Source organism: Natator depressus, chromosome 5 (assembly GCF_965152275.1).
Source record: "Natator depressus isolate rNatDep1 chromosome 5, rNatDep2.hap1, whole genome shotgun sequence".
NCBI lineage: Eukaryota > Metazoa > Chordata > Testudines > Cheloniidae > Natator > Natator depressus.
Genome location: NC_134238.1, coordinates 124,265,137 through 124,291,804, shown reverse-complemented (window position 1 = coordinate 124,291,804; position 26,668 = coordinate 124,265,137). Strand labels below are relative to the sequence as shown.

Here is a 26,668-nt window from a genome sequence, read left to right as displayed (position 1 = left end):
ACATGGCTATTGTGTGTGTAATGAGGAGACTAAAGAAGAATCATGGAAAGTATGATGGAAGGAGTGCAGACATTGTAGATGTGCTGAAACATTACTTCTTTCCAAGCTCAGGTTTCTTAGCTGAGTTCACAGGGTACTTGAGGCGATAAGTCATTTTTATAAACACCACCTGATTTATGTTTTTACTAAAGATGAGCCAAAGCCAGAAGCTTTTACCTGACCCTATGCTCAGAACGATGGAATCATCCCTGGCTTTGCAAAACAAACATCTGACTGTTGAGGTTCTCGTCTCTATTCTCAACCCATTCCACATCCAGACATAGAAAGTCTGACACACAATAGCACAAGCACTAGCTAGGCAGCCCTGGTGAGGCAGGTGTGTATAACACTGGCATGGACCCCAAACACGTCTCTGTACCAGATGCTATAACTAAGAAGGTTTAAGTGTGCCAGCCAGGTCCCCTACAGAAACTAGAAAAGAGACAGTCCCTGCCCCAGAGAGCTTACAATATATGGATAGGATGCTGCAAGCACTTTATCTACATTATTTAATATTCATGTTACAGCAATGGCTAGACACACCAGCAGAGTTTTATGGATTTCCATAGTGCTAGGTTCTGCACATCCATGTAATAAGTCGTGGTCAATGCCTCACAGAGCTGACAGTCTAAGGTTTCCGACTAAGATAAACTGCACTGCTACCAATCATATTGCGCTAGTGTAAGTCACGTCCAAGGGTTTGCAGTGGTGCAGCTACACCTCTGGCAAATCCCTGAGTGGCCAAGGCCTAAATGAGCAGGTCAGACAAAGGGTGGGAGAAAAGGAAGGACTATTATTTCATGTTACGGATGGGGAAGGACAGAGATGAAATGACTTGTCCGAGGTCACGGGGTGACCAGTCGTGCACACACTATCCAGGTGAGGCTGCACCATTGATTAATATACAGGCATTAGTATATTGCCAGATAATTCTCAGTCCTGTTCTTTACGCATCCTAACATTGTTTGCTTCTTTGACCGTTGACCAGAGCTGTCTGTTAAGATGCCCAGGTCCCTTTCCTGAGTAGATACAGTTAATTTAGAACCCTGTACGGTGTGTGAGTAGTTTAATTTTTTCCTTCCAGTGCACATTACTTTGCATTTATGAGCATGGAACTTCACCTGCCATTATGTTGCCCATTCTCCTAGCCTGACTGAGTCCCTCTGAAGCTACTTACAGCCCTCTCGGGACTTGACTAACCCAAATAACCAAATTTTGCAGCTGTTATCCCTCTTCCCCCTGTGATGTGGGGTGGCACAAACGTACAGCAAGGAAACCCTCTGCTTAGCTAATCCTGGGCAATGATCCCCCATTGACATCAATGGGAGCGACAACTCAAATCAGTAAGACAAGGTGGGTGAGGTGATCTCTTCTATGGGACAGAAGTTGGTCCAATAAAAGATATTACCTCCCTCACCTTGTCTCTCTAGTATCCTGGGACCAGCACGGCTACAACCACATGGCATACAACCATGTCAGTACGGCCGAGAAACTGCTCACCCTAATACCTTGTACACTAAAGCAAATTAACCAGTGTCAATTTGTTTCATCAACCAGCTGGCATCAAGTAGCTGGCCACACATTCAGATACAGCAGATTCTCCGAGACAGCCGAGAAAGCAGGTTGATTAGCTAGGCTCCATGTCTATAATTCATCTCACTGAGGAGGACAGAGATGGTGAAAATTAACCTGGGCCACCAGCTTTGGTTGAACACCCTGGTCTCCTCAGAAAGTGATAGAGTGGGGATACTGTTAAACACAGCAGAGCCGGTGGTGCTACGAATCTCACTGTCTGTGCAGAAAATAAGCATCAGCAGGCAATGAATAAGCGTGTAGCTGGAACATTAACTTGAGGGAATATTACCCACATTGTGCCTTCAAACTGATGCCTGAGAAAGAGGAGGGGCAAGGGTGCAGAACTTAACAGGGAATGGCAAACATCCTCAAAACGCAGCTACCCTTACATCCCTGCACACCAAACTGAAGGGCCTCAAAGCAGCTCATGTACCAGGAATGAACCATGTGATCTAAACTGAGTAAGAATTGGGTAAGAATTTACTTCCCTCCCTGGTAGTGGCCAGGTACTTGATGCTATTATAATTCAACGTGAGTCTTTAGGTGGGGTTTATTTTTAGAAGAAGGACGTTGAACTTGTTGGTGACAGAAATGGTTCATTCCCCTTCTTTTTGTCATCTGTTGCTAGAAGCCCCTCTTCTCCCCTGCTTTTAATAATTAAGATTATTTGCGTTAAATTCATGGGCCATATTCAGCCCTGGTGTAAGCAGGTGGCCTACCCATGGAAGTTAAGGCACCCATTTATGCCAGAGCTGAACTTAGCCCAGGATTTGATCCTTCATATGTCAACAGCTCTTTCTTATTTCTTACATGGTATCATAGTCTTCTGTTTGTGACATCATATCCATGTCCATAGCAGCCAGTGATGTCATCTCAAAGAATTGCTATGACTTCCAGTGGGGAATAAGTAAGGCTACGATTTAGTCATGGGTATTTTTAGTAAAAGTCATGAACAGGTCACAGGCAGTAACCAAAAAGTCACGGCCATTGACCTGTCCATGACTTCCATGAATCCGTGACTTCTGTGAAAGACTCGCAGCTTTAGGAATAAGCAACAGGAGTGATTAATTCTCAAGGAACAAACAACACATGTTCCTAATAGTATAAATGTGGTTAAGAAATACAGAGAAGTAGGATACAATTTTGTACTAGATTGTTTGTCAAAGTCCTTGAGAAGGCTTCAGCACTTGGAGGAGTGTTTCCTTAAAAGATTTCAAGGACGTGGTCCAACCCCCGCCCACTTACTATGAATTAACTTTATGCCGGGATGCCTTTCATCTCTAAGCACAGGCAAAGAAAATAACAGCAGAGTTAAAGACATGCTGAAGACCTACATAGGAGTTGTGGGCCAAATTCTCAGCTGGTGCCAGTGACTGACACAGGCTGGGGATCTGGCCCATGCAGTTGATTCACAAAGAAGAAACTGATTAACACAGGATTAACTTGAGAAATACAAGTTAAAGCGGGAGCAAATGAGGAAGAGGAGGAGGATGACTGGCCCTGTGATTAGGGTGCTAGCTGGGACTCAGTTCTCTGCTCTGCTCCAGATTTTCTGGATGACCTTGAGTAAGTTACTTAACCTCTCTGTACCTCAGTTCCCCATCTGTACATTGGGAATAACAGCACAGCACTGCCCTGCCTCCCTGGGGGCTGGAGGAAGGGCTCACTATGATGGTGATGAGCTCTAAGTACCTGAGATAGAAATGGCAAAACAAAACTTTAAGCAGAAACCTCAGCACAGCCTTAAAAAATAGGCTCTGCAATACTTTAGCCTGGCCGATCGGCTGATGAGGCAGATCAGCACTAAACGGACAGGGCCAGCGACCAAGCCTGCTAATGATTTTGGCAAGAAACTCTGCCCTCATCTCTTGGTCTCCTGGCTAATAAGGAATGCCCAGCTCTGGATGAGTCAGCAGCCTGCTCTGTCTGGGCTGAGGCCCCCTATCTCTGCACTGCTCCCAGTGCCATTCCTACTGGCAACCCCCAACCCCTCCCACTGCTGCTGCCAGTACAGAGCAGGGAGCGGAGTGTGCCGGTCACTGCCGCGCAGCGTAAAAGGGCCGCGGCCAGTGCAGAGCAGGAAGCGGAGTGCGCCGGTAACTGCCGCGCAGCGTAAAGGGGTCGCGGCCAGTGCAGAGCAGGGAGCGGAGTGCGCCGGTCACTGCCGCGCAGCGTAAAAGGGCCGCAGCCAGTGCAGAGCAGGGAGCGGAGTGCGCCGGTAACTGCCGCGCAGCGTAAAGGGGCCGCGGCCAGTGCAGAGCAGGGAGCAGAGTGCGCCGGTCACTGCCGCGCAGCGTAAAGGGGCCGCGGCCAGTTCAGAGTAGGGAGCAGAGTGCGCCGGTCACTGCCGTGCAGCGTAAAGGGGCCGCGGCCAGTTCAGAGCAGGAAGCGGAGTGCGCCGGTAACTGCCGCGCAGCGTAAAGGGGCCGCGGCCAGTGCAGAGCAGGGAGCGGAGTGCGTCGGTCACTGCCGCGCAGCGTAAAGGGGCCGCGGCCAGTGCAGAGCAGGGAGTGGAGTGCGCCGGTCACTGCCGCGCAGCGTAAAGGGGCCGCGGCCAGTGCAGAGCAGGGAGCGGAGTGCGTCGGTCACTGCCGCGCAGCGTAAAGGGGCCGCGGCCAGTGCAGAGCAGGGAGCGGAGTGCGCCGGTCACTGCCGCGCAGCGTAAAGGGGCCGCGGCCAGTGCAGAGCAGGGAGCGGAGTGCGCCGGTCACTGCCGCGCAGCGTAAAGGGGCCGCGGCCAGTGCAGACCAGCGGGTGGAGTGTAACCAACAAATGCGGTGCAGTGTAAGGAGTGCACATAGATGCTGAATTGCTCTCTCTCATGGAGAAGGGCCATTCATTTTCTGATGCGCACACATAGAACTCATGGTTGTTGCATTCACGAAGAGTGATGGCTATTGCTGGGTACAGTGGACATTTATTCTGGAGCAGCAGAGAGCTTTCTGGTGTAGCTTCTCCTGTCACTCTTGATAATTTATGCACTGGTTACCAGTATGGGATGTAAAATATGCTCCTACTCCCCTCCCGCCCCACCCCCTTCCTTGGGCAATCATTTAGGTCTGTGCAAAGCAGGTGCGAAAACACCACCATCCTGATCTGGTAGAGTATGATACTGCTTTGCATAGCAAAGCAATGTGGAATCAGGCTTTGCTGCTGGCATTCCTAGTTGCCGTAGGTCAGTCGGGGCGTGACAGGTAAGCTGTTTAACGGACTCCAGGCTGATTTACATGGTGAGAGAGAACAGCAATAGAAGTGGACATGAGGAAGATAAGGGGGGATTGCTTTCCTCCGTGGCTGGGGATCACTTTATGACTGGAAGCACATTCTAAACACCCGTTCTCATGCATCCTGGCTAACAGACTGGCTAAGACACCACCCCAGCTATGCTGGGAATGAGAACTGTGGCTAACTCACCCCACATTGCAGTCATTAGCTGGGGGATCACATTCAGAAAGCCAGACGCCCTTCCCTTTACTCCAGATGAGAAGTACAGTACCCTGCTGTTGAAAGGAATGGACCAAGTGCTATTCAACATAGGTACAGGAACCAGAATCTGGCCCATCTGGGCTAAAGCCGAGACCAAAAAAGCACCTGACAGACTCAGCACAAGGCATCTGTGTACTGAGCCGGCCCTTGCACCTATTCCCACCACTGCTAGCCCCTTGCTCCTGCAGAGACAATGCCCTTTGACTGCCTAAGTGACCTGCGCCTGGCTACGTCGTACCCTATGTATGCTCAGTGACACGGTTTGCTGGCCCGTCCTCGACTTTGCATGAAGCAGCTTTCCCTGCTTCCTCAGACAGCAGGGATCTGATGGCGGAAGTTGCTAAGTGGAGCAGGAAAACACAGGAGGGGGAAAACACGTGCCCTAAAGAGCGTGAGTGACCAAGTACCTTTGGGATCCCACACCACCCGCTAGGCCTTTCTGTGGAGAACACTAATGTTAGAGCAGGAAGCTCTAAAGTTCAGAGTCTATTCATTTTCGTTGTGTTACCCTCGCTGCTGGATTTCATTCGATAGGGAGAGGAGCCCTCTACAGACTCCTCATGCAAATGAGCTCCTGCTGAGAACTGCGCTGACATACTAATGCTTCCCCTCACCAAGGGCACCCACACGCGCAGGTTGTTCTGAGCAGCCTTTTCCCTAGGGCGATGGGAATGTTCTTTGCTGAGCACGGCTGCAGCATGCCTTGCAATTTAGCAAATGAAGGGAAGGGTTTTTTTCCCCTAAGTGTGTGATGCATTGTGCATTTAATAAGTCCCACTGCATCACACTGGAAGCAAGGGGATGGGACAGAGCCACTGATGGAGTTTTGCTATCAGCATTAAACAGCTTCATTATCAATCAGCAAGTAACTGCAAAAGGAAAAAAATGGGGAAGCACGGTGCCTGGTGATAGCACATGGAGCTTTTCACTGTGTGGCCACCAATGCTTCTAATTATGCTCAAGTCAGCAGTATTCCAACCTCACAGCACCAGACCCTCAGCCGGTGTAAATCAACATCACACCATTTATTTCAGTGAGGAGGGTCTGGGGCACTCTATTGATCTAGGTTCTTATAGGGCTTCCATCACTGTATAACGTGAACACATTGCCTATATTTGTGCATTTATTTTTACAACACCCCTGTGAGGCAGGGCAGAGCTATTATGCCCATTTTACAAATGTAAAATCAAGGCACAGAGAGACTAAGTGACTTGGCCAAGCTGTAAGAGACTGGATGTAGGACAGTCCTACTTAATGGTCAGGGTGGGAGGTTGTCTTAGTGGCCAGAGCCCAGATCAAGAGCCAAATTACCAAGTCTAGGGAGCATAGCAGAGCCAGAAGCTAAGAATCAGAGCCAGACTTTCAAAAGGAAAGCAGACCAGATACATAGCTAGGAGCACAGAACAGTATTAAGTAGATAGCCCTGCTACAGGGTTTAAGAATGTGCCTGCTGGTATTTTCAGCCAATCGGGGGGCCAGGTTCATTAGCTGAATCAGCTGGGCTCAGCTGTGGGTCCCTGACAAAAGGGAGTGTGCAGCAGAGTAGTGAGGTGAGTGTAGTTCTTGGGTGTTGCAGTGAGCACTCACCTTCCTGCTTCAAATTCTGCTCTGCCATACACCTGGCAGACTCCTCAGCTTTCAGTAGATTCTAAAGGTAGATGTTGAAATCCTTGTTCCTCCACAGGAGTTAAAAAAATTCATCCTTTAGAGTTTCAGTGGATTCTGAAGGTAGATGTCCCATTAGCAGGATCGAAATTCCTTCTCACCCGCTTGCTGTGTCTTTTGGTTCCAGATGCTGTCAAAATCAGCTAAATCCCTCAGTAACTTGGGTTGCAGGAAAGCAAGGAAGCCATTGCAGATGGCTTCATGCTCCATAATGACGTAGCTATATAAAGGCATTGACTAAGGTCAGGGACTCAGTTAAAGAATCTCATCCATTGGGCTGGCTGAACATTTTTGGTGAAAAGATTTTTCATTGGACAATAGGGTTTAGCTGAAAATGCAATTTTCAGTCTTTGCATGTTCATGTGACAGGAGTAAAGACTCACAGAAAATCACTTTTTTTCTAACACTGAACAAGGAACTTTTTGCACTAAGGAATAAGTGTGATCGCTAAAGCCACTCTGTCATTCTGCATTTCACTGCAGAGTTTCCTTAACCCGCTCCTGACTGGCTTCCGCCTATGAATTTAAAGAAACAGGTCCCATATCTCCTCACAATATAGGGGCTCAATAGTTTGGCGTCTCAAGCCTGCCATGCTGTAAGTTGCTGTGTAGGGAAGCAAACTGCATTTGCAGTTTGGCACATAACTACCGACTTTAGCTGTATAACTGAGGTTCATCTTCTTCACAATGTAGCTCTTGAAGGAACCGGTTTCCTTATTACTCTGATTTGTATAAGTCACATAGGCCCACTCCTTGATCTGCGTCTTAGCAAACCCCTGCACCTTCACTTGATGACCTAGGACACCCTCCAGGAAACCAGATTCTCTAGCTCCAAGTTGAATTCTGCTCTGTCCTGCTGTTCTCTGAGTCTTCCATCATCTTCCCTAAATACAAAGCCCCCTGGGGGTGCAGAGAGTATCTCAAAAATGACAGCAGGAAAACAATGCCCCTGTTTACCAAACGGGATTATTATTTGTACTGTCGTGGCTATGGGCCCGAACGTGCTAGGGGCTGTACAGACACACAGTAACAGACAGTCTCTGCCTTGAAGAGCCTATGATCCACATGGAGAAGACAGACAACGGGAAACAGAAGCACAGAGAGAGAAAAGACTTGCCTAAGTCACCTAGCAGGTTAGCTGGTAAAAATAACACCTAGCTCTTAGGGAGAGCTTTACAAAGGAGGTCAGTGTTGTTATATCCGTTTCACAGATGCGTATACTGAGGCACAGTCAGCTGACACAACTTGCCCATGGTCACACAACAGGCTAGTGACGGAGCCAGGAACAGAACCCAGGTCTCCTGAGTCCTAGTGTAAAGCTCTAGCCACTAGGTCTCTTTCTTTGTAACTAGGTATCTCATTTCCACTGTAAGGCTAATCCAGTCCCACATCAATGCTATTTCTCCTCTAGCATGGCCCTGGCCTAGCAGGCTGTCCGAGGGACCAAGAGGGCTGATGAAATGAGAGGTTGCTGAGATGGATGAACACAGCAGAGCAGATATTACAGAGGCTTCTTCTCCAAGCGGGTTACCATAATGTGCAACAACCTACCATGGCAGAGGATTGGTACATGACTAATGGTGTCTCATTGCTTCCTTGTGCCCCCCCATCAGCCTGGCTGTACAATATGAGAATGAGACAACAGAGGGGTAAACTGCTTGGAGCAGGCACTGTCTTTTTGCTCCGTGTTTGCACAGCACCTAGCACAGTGGGGCCAGGGCTGGGCTGCTAGGCACTACCGCAATACAAATCATAACAATAAATGTCGCATACAGTGCACCCATTTAAGAAAAGAATGGCCATGTGCTTAAACCGTCCATCGGTCTTAGTGGACATCCTGCTACAACATCAGGGCTTTCCTGGCAAAGGGTCGGGATGGCAGCAGAGTTCGGTCACTAAGAGAGGTCTGCATATCTCCAAGTGGGCTGTATATTAGAATAAAGTATCAGCCATTAACAAAACCAGTGTACATACACTAGGCCAGTTCTGATCTGTAACCCTATCACCTTCAGTAGAGTTAGTCCTGATTTAAATAAGTGGAAGTGAAATCAGGCTGCTTGTATACTATCGGCTAGCAGTAATACGGAATAAACACAGTCGTTCTTGAAATTATTATAGCTTTCTGCACATTGCAAACATTAATTAGTGGGACCTTAGCCATCAAGAGTCAAACAGAAACTGAGATTTAATGGATTACAGGGTAAACTGCTGTATATTGACAAGTGCCAGAAAAAGATGGAGGTAAACATTTGCAATTCATTGTATGGAATTTTAGCCACATGGATCCCATTAAAATCAATGCAAGTCACTGGATCGCATTCCAGTACAATGCTTCATGATTGCCACGTTATTGTGCTGAAGCAATGTACCATGCTGCACCATGCATATACCGCGCTGAAGCAATGTACGTACTATGCTACGTATGCATGTATTTATAGTGCAAGGCATATGCTGTACTACTGCAGGGCATTACATATTTACTGTACAATACACATACTACACTATAGCAGTGCTATGTATTTACTGGGCAATGCAGATACCTTGCTATAGCAAGTTCATCATTTTTTCTAAACCATCATTTCTTTTTAATGAATTATGTCTAATAATATGCAAAAAACCCCACCCATACAACACTGAGCATTTTTGAAACAATTCTTGATCTCTGCACACGGCCTGGTCTTTTTAAGTCTGTGTGGCACTCCGTTCCAGAATCAAAGTGATGCTATTCCAGAATAATTACTTTGCCTCCATGGTCACTTTTATTCTGGGATAAAGAGTCCACATGGGGACTTATTCTGGACTAACTAGAGCGGAATAGTTATTGTAGAATAGCCCTTCCAGTCACTTTCTCCTGTGTAGAGAAGCTCAGATAGTCCACAGTCTAGCCTCACTGAAGTTAACAGCCCCAAGCTTTAACCCTACCCTGAAGTGAACGTTTCAGCCAGCAAGCAGAAAGGTTGCAGTGGCTCAGTCTTGACTACGGTTACATACATGTTGGGGCGAAACATGGAGGCCGAGTGTTAAAAAGCAGCCTTGCCTAGCAAGAGATTGGTCTCTGGAAAATGGAGGGTGAGGGGCACTCATTGACAGCTCATTTAAACTAGGCTGTTTAAGAACATGAAGCTGACACTGTTAACAAATCTCACCGAAGAATGTTACAACTTGACCTGGATGGAAAATGCCATTTAGTTTTTGCACAAAATGTAGAGAAAATGTCCATTCTCATCCCACATCCCCCAACCCATTTCCCGTGAAAGCATTTCAATTGTTTTTAATGAAAAACCAACACCAAAAAGCAACAAACAGTCAAACCCATTTTTCCAAACCCCAAAATGGAAAATCTTCACTGAAATCCAAATCAAAACCAGAAATATTTTGCTGAAAAATGTTCAGGTTTTGGATTCGTTTTTCATCGAAACACCTGAAATGTTTAACCAAAATAAAAAATTTCCACCAAAACAATAAATGAATGAATAAATAAATGTGGTCAAAAAGCCATTTTTGGCAAAAAAAAAAAAAAAAAAGAAAAAAAATCGTTCCACAAAACATTTCCAGATAGCTCTACTTAAAACTCCGGAAGCAAATACAGATTCTCAAGATGGTTTTTATTATGTGCCTCAATTAGCAGCAAATAATAATCTGTCTTCTTAGAGGGCTGAGAAATGACCTAATTTTCATGGTGTCCTGCTAAGCTTCAGAAACCGTATGCAAGGTACAATTATGAGCCACGGTATGTGTGGACTGTAGTAACTCTATGAGAAATCTATTTTCCTGGTAATTATTTTGGTTCCTGTGAGGATACAGGTACTGTTTCTTTAAGTCTGTTGCAGGAAGCTATTGCAGGCATGGGGAAGAATTTCTACAGTGCAGCAGAGAGACATGGAAGCTTTAGGGATAATTCTGGTTTCCTTATTCTCATAGAGATCCTTGTTCATTTCTAGAATCCCTCTTTCTGGCATTTTTACCATTGTCCCATGATGATCCCATTTCTTGATATTAGACTTGGCCTCCCCTTTTTTATGCACATCAAAGGAGACCAGAAGGTTCTAACAGAGGAGTGTGAAACAAGAAAGTTATTATAGTCACATCGTTCCCGACTCTCTATCCAGTTACATTCATGGGCCGTTTTCATCTACAGAGCAAACTACCAGATTCTGAATGCCTTATATAGTCAGTCTTTCCCATGCTCTGTGCTTTGACTGGCTTTTCCACATTTAGGCTCTCCCATAAATTGCTCTAAGCAGAGGAGATGATGGCAAGTGACTCAAACTGCAGAGGGATGAAGAGCTCAAAGCAGTACATTTCACAGCTGTCAGGAGGTGCACTAAGCTGTAAAATTCTGATACTGTTCCCTCTCAAATACTATACAGTGCAATGGATAACGGAGTCAAACACTAGAGCTAAGCAAATATTGGGAGGAGGGCAGATAGGGGAAGATGCAATGCATCCTTATTTGAATTCCAAATTACATGTGGCTTTCATGTATTCATGACCTTTTTATGTTCCCTTTCCATTAACATGTGTGCATTTGAGCTCAGCCAGTGAGAATGCTTGTGAACATCGAATGTGAAGCTTGGCTGCTCAAACACTCATTGAGAGCAAAACTGAGAGAGTGAATTCAATGAAAATTCCCCATTCACACTGTATTATTCGCTAAATGCGCTGTCAAATCAGGGGCTGGAAACAACGCCACATCGCTTACATAACTAACCAAAACACTGGTGAATAGTTTATTGCGAACCATCTGCAGACTGAAAATTATTTACTGAAGAAATTTGGGAGCATTTCATGATCCGTTCGCAGAAAATATGTACACAGAAATAAAGGCGACAAAATTATTTAGTGTCAGTCACTCAGCTCTGTCAAATAAGTCGTGGGCTTTTAAAAGGGATGGATAATTTCAGGGTCAGCAATATTTATAGTAAATAGAGACAGTTGAAAAATGGGCTGGAAATATAGTGAGAATTTTTTCCTATTTCCTCATCAAAATTTCAGTGAAATATTTAATTGAAATTTCAGCATTGTTCAGCCTGGTCTAATAGCTTGCTGTGTTATGATCTGGCTAATCGAACCGTATGCTTAATGTGTTTGCTACAGGCAGCTGTCAGGCTCCAATTCAAACAGGTATTTAAGCATGTGAGCAGGCCCACTGAAGTCATGCAATTGAAGTTGGGGATGCGCTTAAGCACCTGGCTGAATTGGGGCCCCAAGGAAGGAATTTCCCCACATTCCCCTATACAATTGCACCAGTGACTAGATGCACTTGAATTGGGTTTTTTTTCCACCTTTCTCCAAAGCATCACATATTGCTCACTCATTCTATTAGACTCAGTAATAACACCTAGCTCTTATATGGTACTTTTCATCAGTGGATTTCAAAGCGCTTCACAATCTTTAATGTAGTTATCTTCCCAACACCCCAGGAAGGGCAAGAAATGTTATTATCCCAGTTTTACACATGGGGAAACAAAACACACAGAGGCTAAGTGACTTGCCTAAGGTTACCCAGGAAGTCTGTGCCAGAGCAGTGAACACAGGACTACCAACTCCTCGGCTAGTGTGTTAACCAGAGGACCATTCCTCCTCTCAGTGCACCATTCCACCAATGACCTGATCAGGATGGATTTGATTTAAATCAAATTGATTTAAATCATGATTTAAATCACTAGTCAGGAAGACTCGATTTAATCATGGTTTTCTACATAAAAGTGCATTACTGTTGGTTGTTATAACCTTAATACATATTCTTCACAACTCAGAGATAGATGTAGGTTTCATTTTTAGAAGGTACACACTATCCATTTTTAAAGTGATTTATTTTGAAAACTTTTCAGATTAGTTTTACAGCTATATCAGAAAATGAAGGATTATTTGGTTATTTCATTTACCAAAGGTAATTGAAGCAGATATTTATGAAGTCATTGGGAGGTGAACTATCTCCAATTCAACAGGCTAATCATTAATATTTGGAGGATTTTCTTGCCATGCTGTATTAGGAGGAGAACATCACCAGACAGACATTTAAATTGTTTTATTTAACTAAACAACAACAACATTATGTATTCTGGATTTTTTTCTTCAACAGCAAACATATAATATTTTAACAAAACTAGCATATGAATTTTTGAATTTAGTTAAACATTCAAGTTTGTTTTTGTTAAAATTGTTTTTAACTAAAATAGTCAAATGAAATATATATTTTTTAAAAACAAAAATTAAATTGACGATGTCAGCCAAGTCAACATGAGAAACTTAAACTATTGGCTTCTGCAGCTAACTCAGTCATCTTCACCTTCATTTTCCTGTTTGTTCATAATCTGGAAAAGGAAAACAAGCTTTCCTGCTTTTTCAGGTCCCAAACAATTTCTCAATTTGGAATGAATTAGTCCAAAGGAAGAAAATGTTCTTTCTACACCGGCAGAAGAAGCTACTGTTGTTAAAAGTGAGTTTATCACTTCAACAGTCTCTGAATCCAAGTGCTTAAGTAACTTCCACCAGTTCACTGGTGTGACTTTCTTTAAAACATCATCAGCAAACATATATTTCTTGAACGGTTTACCCTTAGCTCTAAAGTTTATTATAGTTGGCATTATGAAGGGATGATTGCTGGATGTCCATGTCATAGCCAACTCCTCTTCTTCAACAGTTAAGGTTTGACCCTAGTACCAAGTACTGAGAATATTTGCAAGAAAATGAGCTGGAGATGGTGCTTGTAGTTTAACTCTGTCATTGCATATTCCTCTTTTTACGATCTCACTCAGTCCCTTCTATAATTCAGCAGCGTCAGCAATAAAACAGCTATTTCCCTGCATTTTGTTCAAGGCTACAGAAATAGGCTTCAGGGTACTCAGCATGTGTTCAACATTTCTCTTAAGTCCAATGTTGAGAACTTTGGCTGTGACAGGGCCATCTATTCGTTCAGGATTTTGTTCACAAACTGTCATCAGATTACGTGAGTTCTTGATACAGAGCTCAAAACAGTCCACTACTGAGTTCCATCGCACGTCTTGTGGGAGAGTTAGCTTGGTTCCTCCCACTTTTTTCAGAGCAGCTGCTGCAAAGTGGTTGTTATGGAAGTATTTTGCAATTTCAACAACATTAGCCTTTATTTATGGAACACTGAAGTCTTTGTCTAGGAGGTGCATCAAATGAGCACTGCAACCGTATGTTATTAGCTTGGGACTCTCGTCACTCTCTTTCTAAATAATTTCTTCTCATCTTGGATATATTTGCAGCATTGTCTGTGACCAAGCTGCATGCTAGACATTTGAAATTTTTTTCAGTTGGTTATAGCTTTTTCTGCTACTTCTTGTAAGTATTCTGCTGTGTGTGCATTTCCTGGTGTAGCAATTGTTTCTGTAAGGAAGACATTCCCTTCTACTGTTGTCACACAAGCACATACAACAGGATCATTGTGAACATTGCTCCACCCATCAAGACTCAGGTTAACAATTGCACCCTGTAGAAATTGCACACTGTTCAATTTTGCACACTGTTCAATTTCTCTTTCATACACTTTATCCAGAAATTTGCCTGTGACATCTGCTCTGTTGGGTGGACCGTATCCTGGTCTTAATGACTGAACCATGTTAATAAAATGTGGGTTCTCAATCATACAGAAAGGAGAGTTTGTTGCATAAACCAACCGGGCAATTTTTTCATCAATTACCTCTTTTTGTAATCTGCTGGTTCTTATCACAAACTTATCTATGGTTGTTTCTGGATGATGGAGATTTTTTTTCTTTTTGCTACAGGTGACATACTGTGGCTATGTGACATAGATGATGTGACTGAAACACTATCATTGGCAGAAAACGCTGAAACTATAGAAAATGATGGTGATCTTGAAGCTGGATAGTCTTCAGAATCCTGTATGTTGAGGATGGATTCCCCTAAACAAAATAAGTCAATGCAGTTATTTAATTATATTACCATACTGCTCATTTAGTATTACTCACTGCATTCACTGACACTCAGTACTACTTTAAAGGTGAAATTGTACAAGGAAGATCTGCCTATTTCCGCTATTTATTTTTTATCACGACTGCATCTAAAATTGATAGTACCATAGAGTAACAACTATATTTTTTGCTCAAACATGAGAATTCAAGAATAGTCCAGAAGGAAGACAGGCAGTCCTTAAGAAAGAAGTATGAAATAAAAAAGTTTACCAACCTGAAGAGCCTGCATGTTCAGACCTGTTCCTTTCACCATCTTCAACGCAGCTTCCTCTTGAGAAGGAACACTTCTCAAGATATTGTTTCATTCGGGCAACCAGGCCTTGCATTTCTTTGTTGCACTGTTTGCATTTTGCAGGCGTGCCTGTCTTACCCACAGGTAGAGGAACTTCATTAAAATATTCCCAAACTGGGTCTCTTTTACGGCCTGCTGCCATTATAGGTTTTCCCTTCTAGTGAGAGAATGGTATGGTAGAACTCAAATCAATGAAGGCTACACTCAGAAAGACCTCAAGACTTCTGGAATATGCTGCTCAAACAGTTTCACTTTTGTTTCTACTGCCTGTCCCTCCCTTCTCAAATTTATCTTCAAACTTCTTCTCCTTGTCCAGATCTATTCTGCCTCCAACAATCTTCTATCCATTGAACTTTTTGAAACTCTGCACTTTTAGAGAGAGATAAGGGATTGACTCTGTGTACACACATTTGCAGAGGGACAATAGGGTTGAGGTCTGTTATTTCTCATCTCTATATATTATTTATTTATTTTAAAACATTTTTGCTGTTAACAAGCATGTTATCTCTGGAGACACAAATCCAGTTTGAGAACTGCAAAACTAAGCATCTCTGATGGTATCTTCTAGATTGAGCACTGAATCTCATTTGGTAGATAGAAAGATTAACCTAAACAATCTATACAGTAGCCCCTGGAACCCCATAACTTTGGGCCCCTAATCCATGAACTATTGGAACTAATTTACAAAACTTTTCTTAAACATTACACGAATATATTGTCTTATACTATAGAATGAGAATTTATAATCCCTATTCCATGATGCGATATCTTTGAGCTATAATGCATCTTAATTAAAACTATCTTTAGATAGTTTTTTTCCTCAAAAATCCAATTTAAATAAAAAAATAGGATTTTTTTGATTTGTTAAAAAAAATAATACATTTTTATCCACCCTGGACCTGATCCACTGTAGTAAAAACTTACGCTTCTGTAGTTCGCATCCGTAGTTTCACTGTAAGCACTCACAGACAATTGCATAATTATAGCTGTGCACAATGGAACCTAAAAAAATGCCGTGGTGAGGTTTACCACTTTTGCCTGGTGTCATGACAGAAGATCTCAGTGGTTGCCCTGGAGGAGACACCCTTGTGAAGTTAATTGGATCTTGGTAGGCAGGCTTGAATTTTTCCTGCTGCTTTGGGGCAAAAACGTATGCATTTTATGCGGGGGAAGTGCGGGAACGTGGCATGAAAAGACCTGCTCAAATTCCACTGCATAGTCCAAAGAAAGGTGCAGGGGAGGTTTTGTCTGTACTCTTGAAGCCCTTAACTTCCATGACAGCTTGGCTTTAATGGCCATCCCACTGAAATACTGATTAATTTTTAAATATTTTGTCAAGAAACATCTGTTTATTTCACATTTGGCCAAATACTCTTCCACTTCTTTGGCCGGCAATAGCTGGCGAGACAACAATTGAGGGCATTTGACTCAGTGGAGGTTTGTCGAGCATATTATTATGGCATAATGCATGCACCTCTTTTCTCCTGGGGTTTGTGTCAAGCAAGGCTTTGCCTTCCAGCAGCGTGTCCTTGTGCTGCAAAGTGACAGGATTCTGTTCCACTGTTCTGAAAAAGTCCGATGTGACAGCAAAGTCAGCAAATGGAGCATTCAGTCCAGTAAATGGGATTCAGCGGCTGAAGGGATGACATGCATTAGCCACAATATGAATGTTTAAAATAAAGAGGAGTCTGAAGGGTCATCTCATCTTGCTCGTCCCTTCTGGGATACATCTAAAAATCCTGCTTTAGGATCTCGTCTACCAAACAACCCGAGATGTACGATCTGATTTATGAAAGCTGCTTCAACCAGCACAACACGAAGTGGGGAGGGGGATCCTTTCCATTCCCCCTAGGTCATGTGTGCATTTGTACTTTGCTAGAAGTGGTTGCTCAGAATCTGCCTGTTTGCAGAGAGGTCTGTGCTAATTAATACTATTACTACCGAGGTCTTTATAACATTTTTCATCAGGAGATCTCAAAACGCTTTACAAAAGAGGTCAGTATCATTGTCCCCATTATGCAGATGAGGAAACTGAGGCACAGAGGAATGATGCAACTTGTCAAAGGTTACCGGGAATAGAAGCCTGGTCTGCCGAGTCCCAGTCCGGCATGCTATCCATTAGCCAACACCACCTCCCTTTGTTGGTAGTACACTAGTTCAAACACGTATGCCCCTGTCCATCCCTCTCCAAAGATAGCCACTGCTGGCGGAGCGCGTTTGTTGGCTTGCAATGACTTACAATGCACTTTCTTAACAGTGGCTCCTAATTTAGGCACCACGCAATTTGAGCCTGATGAATCCTGTAGCTTCTGCTTTAATAGGAAGTAGTTAAAGTGGGGATTGGGACGCATGATACTTTATTAATTACGGTACTAGAGGTACGGTAACTGCAGGGTATTACGAAGGTGACCGTGGGATATTACTACAAGGGAAACCAGAAGTGCTTCAGAACTGATATACCTGCTACTGCCCATGTGGTTGTCATGGACAAATCTGCAGGGTTAGGAATACCGCCCTTCCCATATTGGAAGGGGTGGGTTTCTGCGCCCGTCACAGCCACCTCCAATGCCAGTGCTCAGGAGACGCGAGAGCCAGAATGACTGAAATAAACTGTGCTGGTGGAACTCACCTGGGGATTGCCCAGGGATTGAAGTGAGAGAGAGACAGGCGGGGGCCCTCTTGCTAAGCCCTGATCTGCACTAATCCTGTTGAGTGGACACATCACCAATGTGACCAATTTGACATGTGACCAGTGGAGAAGAGCAACGTGCAAGGAGATTGTTTGCGTGAAGATTGTTCCTTCTCCCCTCCCAGTGCACCAACCCAGTGGGAATCAGAAATAAAAACTGGTCAGGCTAGAAAATGCAGGGATTACATGTAACCCATCCCAGGCTTAATTTAGCACCATCCAGGAAGGAGCTTTAAGGGGCTGCCAATGGGATCAATGTAATGACTGGGCACCACTCATGGCCTCTGTTGTCATCTGGCTGCAGCCCTGTTTCAGGTTACACTCTTAAATGACTGGTGCCAAACTTCATCCTGGCCTTAGTCAGGCCTCCAGGTTAGCACCTGCACTTGTGAGAGTTTGAATAATTCCAAGCCCTACTTGGATCAGTTAAACTCTAGGGGCCCAGTTCATCATTACCAGCACTGTGTGGCCTCTGCAGGAGCCCTGCTGCATGGGGTGATCCAGGGTTGAGCAGGGGCATGCTGGAGGAAAGCGGTGGGGACATGCCAGAGGAATGGGGATGTGCTGGGGCATTCTTACTGCTCCGCAGAAATTCTGCCGCTCTGTGTCGGTCCATAAAGCTCCCTAGCCAGCATTCAGCGGCCGTGGAATAGAGTTATTCCAGGTTTTGGCTGGATATGGGCCCATGTCGCCAGGTTCATATCTAGAACCACATTTCACCAAATTCAAGCTACCACTCTGGTCCCATCCAGATTCCAGCTTCAGCCCAACATGCCTGAGCCATGGGGTTTGGATCAGAGTCCAACCTTTTCCAGAGTTAAAGGGAATTTGGATCTAAAGCTGCAATTTTCCTCCTGGACTTCACAGGAGTCACTAGTATCACTCTGTAAGAGAGGACAGAATCTATCCTGTGACATTAAAGGGACACCAGTAACTTGAAATCCAGCCATTTTTTAAAAAAAGATGTACAAGTTGTTCTAGGTCTTGCCCCCAAATTCCCTGCTAACGTTTGTGGGTTTAGAATCACATTCCCCCTCTTGGGGTGCGAAACACACACATACAGTATACACCAGGGGAAACTGACTATGCAGAAAGTGCTGTCAAGTGCAAAATCGGGCACTGGATCAGTACTGAACTAGCTCCCCACTGTGTTGCTAGAGAAACCGAGAAACCATCTCTTAAATGGAAACCCTCAGTGCTTGTGATGAGTAAAGCTCCTATTGCCCTTTTCACAGGGGTAGAGATGTTAACCCTGGTTTCCCGATTTAAATCCAACTCAAATATTCTGCCCATCTAACTTCCCACTGCTGTTTCAGTCTTCTTCCTGTAACCATTGTGTAAGGTTGCTGTGTGCTGTTAAACAGACACTATATTCCTCCCCAGAGCTGGCTAAATTAATGGAGTGGGGAGAATTTCAGAAATGGGGAGAAACACAGTTTACATAGCCCAGTGAGATCCGTAGGGATAAAAAGGTGCCTTCCAAATGTGAGATATTTATTATTACTATTGGCTGGCATTCCTTGTGGCCTTATACAGATGACTATAATGTACCAGGATCAAAGCCCCTCTACAGGGAAAATATACCAGGGAAATAAATGCCCAATAATTGTCTGACAGCTCCACAGGGAAGGTAAATAAAACACATTTGTATGTTTCCTGAAATGCAATATGTGGCTAAGGGTTGTCCTGATTTTCTTGATCCACTCCCACAAGAATGTTTGCATCAAGCCATGCATTCAGCCTGATCCTGAGCTGTCAGGTGTTATCTCTGTGTTTGATCATATTCTGCATGGGGACTTAATAAGTACTGCTCTCTCCCTTTAGCAATTTTATGACACAAGAACAAAATACATAATTGCCTCAGAGTAAAATTCTAAATAATAATAAGACAACTAGGTACCCAAGCTGACTGCATTATGTGTCTCCCTGCGTGCCTTTTTATTCTCAGCTCAAACACAAACCAAAAAAGCATCTACACTAAACAATGTGTGACCTGGGACAGAAATCCTGCCAAAGATGAAAAAAAAACAAAAAACCTCCCAAACCCTACATTTGATTGAAGCGAAGAAGAAAGGCAATTTTCGTCCTGGTTAGGTGTGAAATTTCCAATGTGTAAAGTTTAGAAAGAGTAAACTTCAAAAAGACAGAGCCACAGTAGTGCTGTTGAAACCAACTCACAGGAAAAAGCCAAATTGTCCCTGTATTAAAGATTCTACCACGGCTTTGATTTGAGAAAAAGAGTCTCACTCTTCCCTCTTCCTTGGCAAGTAATTCCACAGATCAAAGACCCATTTCACATATGTTCCACTATTAATGAGGTGCTTGGAGTATAATTACTCATACCTTTTTCTTCTCTTAACAGCTGAGAGGAAGCGTTCTCTAGGCAAAGACTATCATCCCCTTTGTCTGAAGTGTTACCAGTGCAAACGGCAGCTCAGCCCCGGCCAGCACGCAGAGGTAGGAAACGAACTGTCTCTTATCTGCCTGCCTCAATGAGTTACTGCATGACCACAATAATCCGTCTCCTGATCCCATTTCAAAGGGCTGGTTCGCACTGGGATGCAATGAAGGCTGCATGCAATCCGCTTAGAAGTTTTTTCAGTGTGATAGAGGGGAGATAAAGGCTGGTAGAAAGTGGACATGCACTGAGAACAGCAGACAGATTAGAACTATTACAGCACCAGGGTAGCATCACCATTTACTAAAAATATCCAGCTTGCCACAGCGATAAAGACAAACTATCGTGTGTCTGTCATACGCCGGTGTGGGGAGGTGGACGGGGGTGAGTGTGTTGAGATAGAGTACAGGTTGCACATGGTACCGTACACACTAGTAGAGCCTGGCAGGAATTTTTCAGCGAAATGTTTTTTCATCAGAAAATACCAATTTGTCCAACCCAAAACCGTTCACAGGCAAGGGCCAGTTTCGATGACTTGCTCATCTCAAAAAATTGGTTGGAGAAAAGAAATTTTGAACTTGTCCACACGACTCGTGTCGACATTTTCAGAATGAAAAATTCCAGTTCAGAAACACTTTTTGGTTAGAAATTTATGCTAACAACAATTTTAAAAAATCAAACTTTAAATGAAATGTTTTTGAATGAGACGAATTATAAAAAAAAATTGGGGGCTTGACAGGTGGGAAAATTTGAGATCACGATTTTCATCACAATTCAGGAGGTGAAAATTTTCCTGGGATGGGAAAACCATTTCCTGCCCAGGTCTACACAGACTCGGATCTGAAGCGGCAGCCTGTGAGCACCACCGGGGGAGGGGAGCGCGGCACAGCTGTGGTTTGACGTACCTCAAGCAATAGAGCTGAGAGCCCTGCTTTTGAAGACTGCCCCTGAGCATCAGGGAGTGAACTCTTGGGAAGATTTTCCTAGTCTAACCCAAAGTCAATGACCCTTTAGGGATGCTGCAAAATCGATGGGATGGGTTTTTGGAGAGGGTTGAGGTGTTCCTCAAATGCGGGAGGTGGGGAGAAATGGAAAGGAGCTTTGTGTAACTGGTTGGCTGGCCAAGTGCAGCTAGCCACTAAATGATTTCAGAGCCTAAGTCCCTCTTTCAAAAGGGATTTAGACAGCTGGGGCTGTATTTTCAAAGATACCGCCACTCCTCGAGTAGAGGGAGATCAGCAGGGGTCCCAAGAGCAGTGGATTTCAAAATAAATAATCCTTTGAGATTACCGGGGCAGTTCCCTCTCTCAGAGCAATTGTCTCAGGCTCTCTGCAGTCTCAGGCCACAGTTTCAAGCTCTTCTTACTATCCATCAGGGCTAGAAACAATTTTTAAATTAATACTAGGATTCAGATGTCATTACATGATTCCAGGAGCTGGAACCCCAGGCTGCCTATGCCTTAATGTGTCCCTGCTTCCAAGTCCCAGTGCAGGCAGGGGTGTGCAGGAGTGGGTCTCTGTGGGCATGCAGCAGAGCCTGCCCGTGCCTGCATGCACCTGCCCACATCCGCAGTGGATGGTATCTCAGGGTAGCCAGAGAGAGCTGCTCTTTATTTGCCTGCAGTACTGCCCCGTGACAGATTCTGCATACAGGATCTGATTTATACAAGACACCCAAGAGCTGTCATGTATCTGCATGCAGTTTCTGATTCTGCAACATGCCCAACCATATGCTCCTCTTCTCTAAAATCAGAATTAGCCTACTGCCACACTCTTCAAATCTCCAATCACTGAGACAAACGAAGATGGCGGTGCATGCTGCCGCAGACCTGCCTGGCTTTGTGCTACAAACGGCACAGCCCTTCCTCGCTTTCTGCAAGTTCATGAATCAGAAAGGCCAAGAGATCTTTCAGGTTCTTACCCAAAGGGCTGTGGTGATGATCTGGGTAAGGGGAAGGTACTAGGACGATGTTGTCGCTAACACACAGTAACCTGGGCAGCTCAGCCAGCACATTCCCCTTAATACGTGATCAGAGCCAAATTCTGCTTGCTGACTAGGCAGAAGTGGGAAGCTGGTGGGAGCCTGATCTGTGTCTGTCTCATGTGAACTTCTTGTGTCTAAGGTGATATGTACGTCACCCCTCCCCTAAAACAGCCTAATGAAGAACAATCCCCAGCCTGATTTCCCCCTGCTCGAGGACAGTAACAATTGGCTGAGCCCAGACCTACTCCTCACTCAGCTGTTCTGGCACCTGTATATTATGCACTTTTTAAAATGTCAAAATCAGCCTAAGAGCCTCGGGCCATGGTCCTGGACCCCTTGTGGATTAGATTTTATTGAAACAAAATGTTTTGATTGGCCCCAAACAAGTTCCCCCCCACAAAAAAAATTGTTTCACGGGAAATGTGAACGTTTCTCAATGAAAGGAAATGTCAAAATGTTGGAATTTGCCATGGAGGGAAATTCTGACTTTTGACCAGCTCTAAGGATAAGTTAGCTATCTTCTTTTCATCTGGAATTCTCTCTGTGTAGTTCTGTCCGAGCTTCAAAAAAGATACCAAAAAAGAGAGGGTTCAAAGAAGAGCAACGAAAATGAGTCTTGAGTCTCTACTAGGAGAGATGGAAGGAACTGGTTTGTTTAACCTAAAAACTACTCGTGGAATCATGGAAGTCAACGAATGGCTACGCAGGTGGTGTCGGAGAGAAGGCTTTCGATTCTTTGACCATGGGATGGTGTTCCAAGAAGGAGGAGTGCTAGGCAGAGACGGGCTCCACTTAACGAAGAGAGGGAAGAGCATCTTCGCAAGCAGGCTGGCTAACCTAGTGAGGAGGGCTTTAAACTAGGTTCACCGGGGGAAGGAGACCAAAGCCCTGAAGTAAGTGGGGAAGTGGGATACTGGGAGGAAGCACGAGCAGGAGCGTGCAAGAGGGCAGGGCTCCTGTCTGATACTGAGAAAGAGGGACGATCAGCGAGTTATCTCAAGTGCCTATACACAAATGCAAGAAGCCTGGGAAACAAGCAGGGAGAACTGGAAGTCCTGGCACAGTCAAGGAATTATGATGTGATTGGAGTAACAGAGACTTGGTGGGATAACTCACATGACTGGAGTACTGTCATGGATGGATATAAACTGTTCAGGAAGGACAGGCAGGGCAGAAAAGGTGGGGGAGTTGCACTGTATGTAAGGGAGCAGTATGACTGCTCAGAGCTCAAGTATGAAACTGCAGAAAAACCTGAGTGTCTCTGGATTAAGTTTAAAAGTGTGAGCAACGAGGGTGATGTCGTGGTGGGAGTCTGCTATAGACCACTGGACCAGGGGGATGAGGTGGACGAGGCTTTCTTCCGGCAACTCGCAGAAGCTACTAGATCGCAGGCCCTGGTTCTCATGGGAGACTTCAATCACCCTGCTATCTGCTGGGAGAGTAATACAGCGGTGCACAGACAATCCAGGAAGTTTTTGGAAAGTGTAGGGGACAATTTCCTGGTGCAAGTGCTGGAGGAACCAACTAGGGGCAGAGCTCTTCTTGACCTGCTGCTCACAAACCGGGAAGAATTAGTGGGGGAAACAAAAGTGGATGGGAACCTGGGAGGCAGTGACCATGAGATGGTTGAGTTCAGGATCCTGACACAAGGAAGAAAGGAGAGCAGCAGAATATGGACCCTGGACTTCAGAAAAGCAGACTTTGACCCCCTCAGGGAACTGATGGGCAGGATCCCCTGGGAGAATAACATGAGGGGGAAAGGAGTCCAGGAGAACTAGCTGTATTTTAAAGAATCCTTATTGAGGTTACAGGGACAAACCATCCCGATGTGTAGAAAGAATAGTAAATATGGCAGGTGACCAGCTTGGCTTCACAGTGAAATCCTAGCTGATCTTAAACACAAAAAAGAAGGTTACAAGAAGTGGCAGATTGGACAAATGACCAGGGAAGAGTATAAAAATATTGCTTGGGCTTGCAGGAGTGAAATCAGGAAGGCCAAATCACACCTGGAGTTGCAGCTAGCAAGAGATATTAAGAGTAACAAGAAGGGTTTCTTCAGGTATGTTAGCAACAAGAAGAAAGTCAAGGAAAGTGTGGGCCCCTTACCGAATGAGGGAGGCAACCTAGTGACAGAGGAGGTGGAAAAAGCTAATGTACTCAATGCTTGTTTTGCCTCTGTCTTCACAAACAAGGTCAGCTCCCAGACTGCTGCACTGGGCAGCACAGCATGGGGAGGAGGTGACCAGCCCTCTGTGGAGAAAGAATTGGTTCAGGACTATTTAGAAAAGCTGGACGTGCACATGTCCATGGGGCCAGACGCGCTGCATCTGAGAGTGCTAAAGGAGTTGGCGGATGTGATTGCAGAGCCATTGGCCATTATCTTTGAAAACTCATGGCGATCGGGGGAAGTCCCGGACGACTGGAAAAAGGCTAATGTAATGCCCATCTTTAAAAAAGGGAAGAAGGAGGATCCTGGGAACTACATGCCAGTCAGCCTCACTTCAGTCCCTGGAAAAATCATGGAGCAGGTCCTCAAGGAATCAATTCTGAAGCACTTAGAGGAGAGGAAAGTGATCAGGAACAGTCAGCATGGATTCAGCAAGGGCAAGTCATGCCTGACTAATCTAATTGCCTTCTATGATGAGATAACTGGCTCTGTGGATGAGGCGAAAGCGGTGGATGTGTTGTTCCTTGACTTTAGCAAAGCTTTTGACACAGTCTCCCACAGTATTCTTGCCAGCAAGTTAAAGAAGTATGGGCTGGATGAATGGACTCTAAGGTGGATAGAAAGTTGGCTAGATTGTCGGGCTCAACGGGTAGTGATCAATGGCTCCATGTCTAGTTGGCAGCCAGTATCAAGTGGAGTGCTCCAAGGGTAGGTCCTGGGGCCGGTTTTGTTCAATATCTTCATAAATGATCTGGAGGATGGTGTGGATTGCACCCTCAGCAAGTTTGCAGATGACACTAAACTGGGAGGAGAGGTAGATACGCTGGAGGATAGGGATAGGATACAGAGCGCCCTAGACAAATTAGAGGATTGGGCCAAAAGAAATCTGATGAGGTTCAACAAGGACAAGTGCAGAGTCCTGCACTTAGGACGGAAGAATCCCATGCACCGCTACAGACTAAGGACCGAATGGCTCGGCAGCAGTTCTGCAGAAAAGGACCTAGGGGTTACAGTGGACGAGAAGCTGGATATGAGTCAACAGTGTACCCTTGTTGCCAAGAAGGCCAATGGCATTTTGGGATGTATAGGTAGGGGCATTGCCAGCAGATCGAGGGGCGTGATCGTTCCCCTCTATTCGACATTGGTGAGGCCTCATCTGGAGTACTGTGTCCAGTTTTGGGCCCCACACAAGAAGGATGTGGAAAAATTGGAAAGAGTCCAGTGAAGGGCAACAAAAATGATTAGGGGACTGGAACGCATGACTTATGAGGAGAGGCTGAGGGAACTGGGATTGTTTAGTCTGCAGAAGAGAAGAATGAGGGGGAATTTGATAGTTGCTTTCAACTACCTGAAAGGGGGTTCCAAAGAGGATGGCTCTAGACTGTTCTCAGTGGTAGCAGATGACCGAACAAGGAGTAATGGTCTCAAGTTGCAGTGGGGGAGGTTTAGGTTGGATATTAGGAAAAACTTTTTCACTAGGAGGGTGGTGAAACACTGGAATGCGTTACCTAGGGAGGTGGTGGAATCTCCTTCCCTAGATATTTTTAAGGTCAGGCTTGACAAAGCCCTGGCTGGGATGATTTAGTTGGGGATTGGTCCTGCTTTGAGTAGGGGGTTGGACTAGATGACCTGCTGAGGTCCCTTCCAACCCTGATATTCTATGATTCTATGATACTCGAAAAGGCAGCAAGGTACCGGCACATTCCTAAAGGCGGCTCAATACAGAAGAGCACAAGTAACTATTCTTAGGGGACACTGGGATTAAACTAAGGAGCAAGGTGCTGAAGTTAAAAGGATAAAGGGAGATAGCAGAAGTAACTGATGTTAAAGTCAGTCAGCCAGCGAAACGAAGTGTCGAATAAGGTAGCTTGCTATGGCACAGTCACTAGACATCTCTAACCTGGAAGCAGGGGCTTTAATTAGGCAATCTGAGAAGGTCCCTTTTAATTTCCGAAAGCTCTGACTCATGGATCTGCTGTAAATCAGCTTTGAATCCAGGTCTCCAGAGGGAGAGACTGGCTGTTTAACTCGCTAGCCTCATAGCTGGGATTAGACCAGAAATAGCAGACACCCACCTATTCTGGAAGTGAAGCTACTTCCCTGAATATGCGCATCCTATCCCCACAGCGTCTGTGGGAAGCTCCTTTTACTAGTGGATTGATTTAAAGTGACTGCTTATCCTGACAGTCACTATTTCCTGGCAAATGTTGGCCTCTGGCTCAGTTGATTTCATCATGTAACCAGCATTCCCCTTACTCCCTCTAATACAATATGAATTTGCTTAAAAGCAGAAGCTGAGTTTTTTCAGACCCAGCCATTTAATCACCTGGCTGTAGTGCAACGTTAGCGGCAGTGGTGTTATTTATCACTAGTTAATTAAAGCGCTGGGGAAAGGCGAGTCTTGGAGTTCACA

At 44.8% G+C, this 26,668-nt stretch overlaps 1 protein-coding gene across 1 annotated transcript in view; it reads left to right on the top strand.

Moving 5' to 3' along the window:
• Positions 1–26,668, top strand: part of LOC141987806 (cysteine-rich protein 1-like) — a 53,143-nt gene that overhangs the window by 9,629 nt on the left and 16,846 nt on the right. The window contains exon 2 of the mRNA XM_074953576.1: positions 20,069–20,163. Coding sequence (XP_074809677.1) covers positions 20,069–20,163 — 95 coding nt within the window. The remainder of the gene's footprint in view (positions 1–20,068; positions 20,164–26,668) is intronic.